At 48.0% G+C, this 10298-nt stretch overlaps 1 protein-coding gene across 1 annotated transcript in view; it reads left to right on the top strand.

Moving 5' to 3' along the window:
• LOC309815040 (transmembrane protein 132B) overlaps nucleotides 1-10298 on the top strand; it is a gene marked incomplete at its 5' end in the record, with an annotated part of 393456 nt that overhangs the window by 356859 nt on the left and 26299 nt on the right. The window contains one exon of the mRNA XM_082641458.1: nucleotides 1722-1865. Coding sequence (XP_082497584.1) covers nucleotides 1722-1865 — 144 coding nt within the window. The remainder of the gene's footprint in view (nucleotides 1-1721; nucleotides 1866-10298) is intronic.

Here is a 10298-nt window from a genome sequence, read left to right as displayed (position 1 = left end):
AGGGAACCCTGGCACACGGGGAAGTATCTTGCAGCAGATGCTGTTAATGGATTATAAAGAGCCATTTACAAACCCTTCCTCCATGACCATCTCCACTATCAAAGCCCACTTCCCCAGCCTCTTTTACAGGTGGGCTGGCCGTGTGACAAGCTTTGGACTTCCTGATGAAGAGGAGCCGGTGCAGCAAGTGACCCCTCCCCCCTCAGCCTTCTTCCCGCTTAGACAGTGGATGGAGATGGCTGGTGTGATAGATGCCATCTTGCTATGTTGAGGGAGTGGCCAGGAGAGCTGCAGAGAAGTAGTGGCCCTCCCCTCACTGAGTCACTGGACCAGAGCCAGCAGACACATAGCTCCAGAATTCTGGTTATGAGTGAAGCGTATAAACCCGTGTAGGGTTATTTCACTTGAGTCAGATTTTCTGTAACTGCAGATCCACATGATCCTCACCGAATCAGAGGCTGAGCCAGTTTCAAACACAGTCCAGTTCCAGAACCCATGCATGCTCTCTTCTGCACTGCTTCTCCCATGCCAGATACTGTCCCAGGTTCTCTGGGTGCACTGGAGGTCAGAGCAATGATGGCTTTGACCCTTGGGGAGTTTACACTCTCATGAGCAGTCAGAGATTAAAACATAAACACAAAATAAATATATAGTGACCACTTGTGGTTATTACCATGCAGGACAGACTAGGTGCTGTGAGAAATAAGAATGCAGTGCTAACACAGACTGTGGGTAGGCAGAGAAGCCCTGTTTCTCCAAAGAAGTGGACATTTATGCTGAGATCTGAAGGATGGAAGGAACAGGGAGACGTGTTTTCAGTCGAGAGCTCTGCATATGAAAGAGCAGAAGGCATGAATGAGATTCACTGTTGGAAGAACAGAAAAGACCTCTGTTTGAGGCTTGACAGTGATGAGGGCAGCAGGAAGTGGCAAGAAGGAGCTAGAGAGGTGGGCGAGGGTTAGGTCTCTCCACGTTAGCCAGCTGGGACTTGATCTCTAAGAACCCTAGGGTGTTTTCAGAGAGTTTTAATCTAGGCGAGAAATCATCTGAATTATATTGAAACAAAAAAGATGATCTTCCAGCTGCTGTGAAGAGAGTGGACACAAGGAGGCCAGTTAGGGGCCGTCATGGTTGTCCAAGTGGGGGGATTCTCCCTCCGTGGAGGAATTGGTCCTGGGGATGACAAGAATTTGACCGATGGGAGATAACTTCGGAAGATAAAACCTACAGAACTTTGAAGGATGTCAGAGGAGGAGAGAAATTAACATGATGTCAGTTTCACAATCGCTAGTGCAGGGATGGTGGGCCAGGGATTGTGATTTCCCAGGCTTGGCTGGGAAATCCCGGGGAGAGGGCGCTTGGAGGTTTGGGGGTAGAGGGCGCTGGTGGTCAGCTCAGGAGTGCGGAGGCTTATAACCTGCAGCTAGTTCTCCTCTCTTGTGTGTGCTGCTGTCTTTCCTAATTTGAAACCAAAACGAAGGCTGTGTTACTATGTGAATAAGCCCTGAAAATAGGCCGTCGTTTACCAAATGAACCTCGAGCTAAGATTTGGCAAATATCGGAAAGAGCTCCTGCGCTGTGTGCGAGGGGTGTCTGTAGGGCACAGACAGTTTTGTAAATTGTAGAACAACAACTTAGGTCGGAGGTAGCCTGCTGGTGACCCCTCCCGGGGCTCACGGGCGTGCCTGTGGCTGACACGCGCCCTCTTTTCTCCCGCGCAGGACACGGAGGTTCTGAACACGGCCATTCTCACCGGAAAGGTTGTTTCGGTTCCCGTCAAGGTCGTGGCCGTTCAAGAGGATGGTTCGGTGGTGGACGTGTCGGAGGCTGTGGAATGCAGGTCTGCGGATGAAGACGTCATCAAGGTACCGCGGGCTTTACCTCCAGATTCCCAGGCGTTCGGTCCTTTCCCTCCCTTTCTGTCCCGGGGCTGCCCTGAGCATCCCAGGCTCGAAGGGCTGAGACCGGGATGAGGATGCTGAGGACGGAGGGAGTGATGCCAGGGACTCGCCTGGAATCAGAGGAGGCTGCACGCGCCGTGCTGCTTCCTTCCCCCGGTCTTAATTGTGAGCGGAAACAATTCTCTTCCCCTTCTTTTGCTCAAAGGACAATATTTCCTGAATTTTAGCCAGCTACCTGCCATCTTCGCAATTTTTGCCAACTTCCTGTGCCAAATAATATAATTTACTCATTATATTTTCTTTAAATGCCTCACTTTTCAATCTTAAATATCTTAAGTGTCTCATTAGAAGACAATAAAATCCATGAGCTTGATGTACTAATTTTTTCTTAATACACATGAAAATAAACGACTATTAACTTTTTAAAAAGTCCATCCATGTGCCCCCTAACTTCACTTGGGTGCCAGTGGGACACAGCTGACAGTCTGGGGAAATCTGGCCATGGCACATTTCTGCTGCATCCTCCATCCTAATTAGCTGGATTTAGGACTCCATATTCAGCCAGGAACCAGCCCATGATGTTTTCTCCTATCTTTGCAGGGGTCTGTTTGAAACAGTGAATTTAGAGTTTCTGCCCGTTTTTTCTTGGTGCCCTGATTGGCAGTTTCCTCTTGCAGCAGAGACCCTGAGAGAAAGACTTACATCTTTAGAATGATCCTTTCTCTTTAAGCTGCTAAGGGAGCTCCCAGGTCCTATGTCTTCATTCATTTTAGAAAAACACTGTAATGCTGAGTTCTGCCTTCTTTCTGCTCTGCTGGCTCCTGTTCAGAGGTGAAATGAAACTTGGTATCCGTCTGAAGAACTTTGTGGTGGACAGAAAATCCTGCAGGGTTTTCCCTGTGGTGGAAAAGATCTGGAAGGGATTCCTTCCTTCTTACAGTGACCTGCAGGAGGCTGTGCCTTAAGCCGGAGATGGTTTTGATAAGGAAGAATTGATGTGTCTGTGAGGCCTAATTTAAAAAAAAATTAATCCTTAGGAAACCCCAATTTGGCATCGCCTGCTTTCTGGGTGGAATGCTAATTCTCTCCTCGAGACAGAGGGTGGACTGGCTTCAGAGTACACACAGCCTTGCCCTGGGGCTCCTGGCAGGCCTCGGATTCTGTGGGCAGGTTTGATTAAACAAATCTAAAGCCTTTGATATTCTGAGTCTAGAAAGATCTGAGCCAAGTCATACAAACTCATCTGCACAGAATGAAAAATATTGATTCATTGCCCTTGGTTGCCTTTGAAAATGCATGTTATTTACCATCCCCCTGTCATTCCAGGAGGGAGACACTGGTGTGGCCCATGGAGGTGGCATCTGTGTGATTATGCCACCCTGGGCTCAAACAGATGGCTCAGCTCTCTAGACCCCTCAGCCTTGCTCCGTCCCGTGAGCCTGGCGTGGAGCCGCCCAGGGCGGGACCTCCACTGTCCTGCCTGGAAAGCTCTACCCACAGAGGCAAGCCCAAGTTCATGGGTCCCATTGCTGTCGTGTACTTGGTTGTCTTCCCTTCGCAGAAATATACTAAAAGTATCCTCCCCTGAGCCCGAGAGAGAAATTGCTTTGGAAGACAGTAGTTTCTGGCTCAGCGGTCGCGTTCGTGGCCTCATGAAGCTGGGGCTCTCTTCTAGCGAACTGTGGCCTGATCTTAGCAAACGAGAGCCTGGAGACCCCCAAGTGCAGAGCTGCTGTAAGACGTTTCTAGGGGAACCCAGGCTCTGTTGCAGATTCCGGCGCCTGGGTCAATTCAGGGGGATTCACTAAATGGCTGTGATGCATTTGTCATGGCTTTCGTGTCAATATTTGTCATAAATTTTGTCATAACGTTAAGATGTACAGCGTCATCCTCAAGAGCTGTCCGCTGGCCTGGGCGTCACCCCAGGGCCACCTAAACACATGGATGCTCATTAGCACCCCAGGGAGAGACCCCCTTGGTCTGTGGATTTGTCACCCGGTCACTTCCTCACGGTGCAGGAAACGCTGTGTGATTCCCCAGGGAGAGTCTTGCGGGTTTCACCAAAGATCGTCATGTGATGGAAATTCTGAGCGTTGGGATTGTGACTTAGGTAAGGGACAAAGTATAAATTTAAGACAGTATAAATTGTAGTGATACACAAATTGGCTTCTTTGACTTGGGACCGTATGACGTCAGGGGGAATAAATCTGAGGACATAAAGGATTTTGAAGGGCTGGAACCTTGGCAAGATTGGAAGCGATCTGTGTCACATTTTAAGTGGACAACTACTTCTGTGTTAAAAAAAAACATACATAGAAGATGCATATTAATTGCATGTGTGTGTGTGCAAGAAACCTTGGCAGTTTTGTTCACAGTGAGATCTGATGAACCAGCTGTGTTTTTTAATTGAAGTATAGTGGATTTACAATATTGTATTAGTTTCAGGTGTACAACATGGTGATTCCATATTTTTACAGCTTATACTCCATTGAAAGTTGTTACAAGATCATGGCTCTAATTCCCTGTGGAACCACCTGTCTGAAGCAGCTGCCACAGGCTGATATGATTTTTGTTGGCATTAATGGGTGCATGACCCCAGAACAGAGGTCACAGGTAGGCAGACTGCAGGTTGCATCTGGTTCAGAGGAGTGTGTGTGTGTGTATTTAATTTGCTGCCATCCTGTAAAAATTGGCAAATCACATAGAAATCTGGATTTCCAGCTTCTGAAATTCACAAGGTCGAGTAGCCCTGGGCCCACACTGCTTCCTGTAACCCTCAACCCGGAAGTGACCAGAGGACGCCCCTGTGCGTAAGGCTGATGCATCCAGATCACCGCAGTCTCCACCCTTTCCTCTTGCCTCCCACATGGAGGTGGAGGGACATTTGTGATTTCTCGTCACACTTGTGCTGCTGGTTTTTTGATAGTAGTTTTCAGAGGAAAGGGAGCTATTTCTTGTCCCCTGGTCTCTATAAGTCAAAGATGATACATGTCACTCGTCCCTCTGATGGAGAATTCTATATCTTTCTAGGCATTAGAGGAAGGTTGAACATCGGATCGTATTGGATCAAAGAGTGTCTGAGGGGCTGAGGCCCTTGAAATCAAATCACAGGATAAATGATTGAAGGAAGTGTGAGTGTTGAGCCTGGTGATGAGAAGAAAAGGCCCAGGGAGAGGTGAAGAGGGAAACATGACAGCTCTTTTGAAGTCTTTCAAGGACCATTGTTTGGAACATGGGGTAGATTTGTGCTTCTTAGATTTCAAGAGTGGAAGTCAAAAGGGAACCACTCTAGCTCAACATAAAGAAAAATAATGCAGAGGGAGTGAGTTTGGGGGGGCGGGGGTAAGCTTCCAAACAGGTGATGTCAGTTCAAATCCTGACTCCATGGGGGAACACCTTTATGACTTACGTAAGTATCATTCCTATGGCTTTCCCATCAGGGAGTCAGTTGATAAATAAAGTTTTCTGAATTTGCAAAGGAATTTTGTTTCCATCCTCATGACCTGGAAGGCATGTGTGTCAGTTTCCTCTTGCTGCTGTAACAAATGAACGTGAATTTAGTAGCTTAAAACAATGCACGTTTATTATCTGATGGTACTGGAGGTCAGGACCCTAAAATGGGTTGGTTGGCAGGGCTGCGTTGCTTCTGGAAGCTCTAGCAGAGAATCTGTTTGCCTTTTCCAGCTTCTAGAGGCTGCCTGCCTTTCTGGGCTGTGGCCCTCTCCTCCATCTTAAAAGTCAACATCGTAGTATCTTCAAATCTCTCTCTCTCTGACCTCTGGTTCCATCATCACCTCTGTTTCTCTGGCTCTGAGCCTCCTGCCTCTCTCTAATAAGGACCTTTGTGATTACATTAGGCCCACCTGGCTATCCCAGGATAAACCCTTCACCTCGAGATCTTTATCTCAATTACATGTGCAGAGTCCCTTTGCCACATGTATTAGTTTCCTAGAGCTGCCATATCAGTTCCCACAAACTCAGTGGCTTAAAACAACATAAATCTGTTCTCTCCCAGTTCTGGAGGCCAGAAGTCTGAAATCAAGGTGTTGGCAGGGCCATACCCCCTTCAGAAGCTCTAGGGGAGGATCCTTCCCTGACTCTTACAGCTTCTGGGGGCCCCAGGTGTCCCCGGCTTATGGCCGCATCCTTCCCATCTCTGCCTCTGTCTTCACATGGCCGTCTCTTCTGTCTCCGTGTGGCCTTATTCTCCTATAAGGGCGTTCGTCATTGGATTTAGGGGCCACCCTGATTCACAGTGATCTCATCTCACTATCCTTAAGTTAATTATATCTGCAAAGACCCTGTTTCCAAATTAGGTCACATTCACAGCTTCCAGGGGCTAGAGTTTGGATATATCATTCTGGGGTCACAGTTCCACCTACCATGTAAAGTGACATATTAGAGGATTTGGGGATTAAGATCTAGACAACTTTGAGGGTCTTTATGCTGCCAGCAACAGCACATTTGTGGTTCTTTGCTAAGTGTCTTTCAAGGTCTTCAGAGGGAGGAAGAAAAATGCAATTTCCATGTTGTAATTGTGATTTAATCTTTGAGTCTCTATCCTGCCGACCAAGTGATGGCCTCCTGTTTTTAATGTGTTGGTAATTGTCCTGTTGGTCAGTGAGTTGCGGTCTCCAGAACCGCAGAAGCCCCGGCATACGTCACCAGCAGGGGATGAACTCATTCACGCTCGGAGAGAAATCAATGTAAACTCATGCTGATCTTGAAGAGGGTACCCTCCAACTTTTGGCTGCAATAATTATGTTTCCAGCCTTCTGGTATCAGCCGGACTTGAAATAATGAGATGCTAAAGGCCTCCTAAAAGGGTATTAACATTTAAAAGCCTTCTCTGCCCCAGGGAAGGTCTTTATTTCCATGCTTCGTCTGTGAAGGGCAAGTGTAGGCAGCAGATGTGCCGGCGAAAAAAACCACAAAGGTTTCTGCTGCTTGTGTGGGGTCACTAAACAGAGCCCAGTGTCATCGCTGGAGGATGCAGGAAGCTTCGAGAGAGCAGCTGCATTTCCTGGGTCATCACGTAGCCCCTGCAAAAGGCTGTGTGACCCGATTTTCCTTAAGTGGTTGGATTCACAGAGAGGATAAGGTGGAAGGTGGGCGTGTCCTGAACATGGTCCTTAGAGAGGCATCTGAGAGCCCATGTCACTGAGCCGGAGACACCGAGATTCAGGTGGAGGGAACTGGATGGGTGTAGGGGGCAGTGGGATCTGGCAGGCCTGCGGTGAAATCCTGTATTGGTGAGCTTTCTTTTGTTTTGGTTGCAAGTGATAGAAACGCAAATCCAACTGTCTTATGCCTGGAAAGGGGAAATATATCCACTCATGCAGCTAGGCGGAGTTGGATCCAGAGGCACATCTGGACTCGATTTCTCTCCTTCTCTGATTTCTGCCTTCTTCTGTGTGGTTTTCACATCTTTTTTCTGGGCTCGTGCTACTTCCTGGGCCCAGCATCCCTCCCCGACTCCCTGCATCTGGACATGCCCCAGCTGTCCTCTGGACTCTGGCTCAGGTGCCCCTGCTCTGTGCAGCCACCTCCTTCCTGCCGTTCTGCATCCCGCCTCCCTCACCGGGGTCCTCACCTCTGTGCTTCTGTGCCCTGTGTAGATGCACATATTAGGGACCGAGCATGTCGTGTGCCCCTGTACAGGTGGCAGGTTTGCCCCTTGAGGCCAGGTCCGTGTCTCACTTCTCTTCCTGCCCCGAAGGGTCTGTTAGAAGGAGCAGCGAGAAGAGCCACAGCCCACGGTGACACCGTGCCAGACTCTGGTCCACTGGTTCTTTACACATTGCAGCCTCCGACCCGCCCAGCACCCCGACAGAGTAGGTACCACTCTTATGCCCATTTTACAGCCCAGGAAACTGAGGCAGGAGAGGTTTAAGTGTCTGGGCTCAGTGGGTGGTGAGTAAGCATTAGTCCACTGCATGTGCAAATTCATGGTACCGAAAAGTGGACAAACAGTCTCTTCCTATTTCCTCTCTCCTGTAAAGACAGAATTAAAGACAGGTGTTTCTGAAAGTCCACATTTTATGTAAGACTTTTGGTTGTTGGCAAGTCATCCAGTTGAAAGAGATGTGCAGACGCGTTTTGCCCGGGGGCTGTGGTTCTCACCTTCCACGTGTCCTGCACTATAGGAGGAGATAAACCTAATGGAAGGTGAGGCCCAGGCACCTGGGGGGTGGGATTGAGGACCTCGTGGGGATCCCGCAGTGCTGATGAAATAGGTTCAGAACAGTCTCTCTGCACTGACTTCTCTCCAAAGGGTCCTTGTCTGCTGTGGGCTCCAACGGGCTTCCAGAGAAACCCTCGGACGGATCCTAATGTTCTTAGAAGGAGATGGAGAAAAATCCAGAAGTGGTTTAAGCCCATTTCTTTCTCTTTTGGCAAAGGCTTGGCACACATTCCTGCAGAAAACACTACTCTTCTGTTTCTCGGCATGAATTCCCTCCCCTTCGCCCATCACCGGGAGCCAGGCAGCTAAGAATAAGTTGTCAGGCAGTTTGGATGTTATTGCCTAATTTTGTCCTTCTTGATGCTGGTAATTTGGACTTTCATTGTTCCATTCTAATGGGAGATGTGTCATATATTTCCTGTTGGCCAGAGGATAGATATTGCTCCATCCCCAACCTTTTGTTCCTGTCAGCATCGTTCAGATTTCAATATTAATGAGATCTTTTGTTCCTTTCTGTCTTTAGCATCTCTAATGAAGAACTAACATTCTGGAATTGTTTGGGCATCATGTGGAGAGACCTTGGGACTAGCCAGTGTAGATCTGCAGGCGCCGGGCTTTGCGCCCTCAGTAAACAGAGCCGCATTGGGGAGGTGGTGTTATTGAGGTCTTGGGCCGACACCGAATTAAATCTCGGAGACAGAGTTTTGGGCGAACCAGAAAAGAATAGCTTCATTGCTTTGCCAGGCAAAGGGGGCCACAGCGGGCTAATGCCCTCAAAACTGTGCGTCCCGGCCTGGAGGGGGGTAGTGAGGAGTTTTATAGCAATGGTTCAAACAGGACGTGGTCAGCTCGTGGACCTTCTTCTGATTGGTTGGTGATGAGGTAATTGGGAGTTGGCATCATCAACCTTCTGGTTCCAACCGGTCTGGGGTCTACGTACTCGTGGGCAGCCGACAGTTCACTTCTCCCACCTGGTGGGAGCTTCAGTCTCTGCAAAACGGCTCAAAGATATTGTTCTGTGTATCCCTTGAGGGGGAACCAGGACCCTGCCCCAAGGCTGCACTGCTGTGTCCTGACTGCTCCTCCCTTGTCTCTGCATCCCATCTCTTCCCTAACTAACAACTGCCTGAACCTATCCGTTGAAACTCAGGGAAGGTCACGGAGGCTGAATGAAGCCTATTTCCTGTAATGAAGAAATGGGGGACACAGGAAGGCTTTTGTGCCCAGGAGCCCACAGGGTCCTGCTCGGTATCAGGTCTGTGACTGTGCTTTGAATATCAGGCAGGGTCAACTACGGCCACTGTGCCTCTGTCTCCTGGCACATTTATCCTTGATGTTTTGGGGCTTGGTTCACAATTTAAACTCCTTCCGTGAGCTTTGATGGTGGGCAGAATGTATCAGCTTAGTATTCAAATTCATTGAGTTTCCTAAAGAAACTCAAATCATTTCAATATACTTTATTTATTAAAAAAAGTTTTTTAATTTATACAATTTTTAAAGGTTACTTTCCATTTACAGTTATCACAAAATATTGGCTGTATTCTCCATGTTGTACATACAGCCTTGAACTTATCTTATACTCAGTAGTTTGTACCTCACACTCCCCCACCCCTATATTGCCCCTCCCCCCCATTTAAATAAACTTTAGAAGTTAACTGTCTAAGAAAACTGATGCACAGGGCATTTAATTATTGTGGCCAAAATACAGGTCACCCAGTTGCTAAGTGCCAGGGCTGGGGTTTGACCCCAGGAAGCTTGGCTCTCGGCCCCTGCTTTAGAGAGAGCACCCCAATTTCACAGGGAACTTAGCCCTGTGAACTTAGGGTGCTTATTTCAGGGACAGGCTTCTTTCCCCCCTACTTTGGGATTATCCATACACTGACTTACTTTATACATATCCTAAGATTAAGATTACCTTCCAAAGATAAAAATGTAGCCCTCTTTTCTCTGAAACATTTCAAATGTCTAGAGGGACATTCAGTGATGTTAGGAAGTGGTGAACATAAGAAGAAATCCCACAAAGAGCTAGAACTGACTTCTTCAACCAAGAGTCGCTCGTATAGCAGAGACTCAGTGAGCATTGATGAGAGAAGTCTTCAGAGAATCTCACACATTTTCCCCCGAATATGCAGGAGTCTTGCATGAGCAATTCATTCATGCTTTATTGACCTATATCGCTACGCTGAGATGGACTTTGAGAAAGTAATGCTGCC

Source organism: Mesoplodon mirus, assembly GCF_964341445.2.
Source record: "Mesoplodon mirus genome assembly, chromosome: 13".
NCBI classification, from domain to species: domain Eukaryota; kingdom Metazoa; phylum Chordata; class Mammalia; order Artiodactyla; family Ziphiidae; genus Mesoplodon; species Mesoplodon mirus.
Note: the sequence above shows the minus strand (reverse complement) of the source record. Positions and strands in the feature narration are given on the sequence as shown.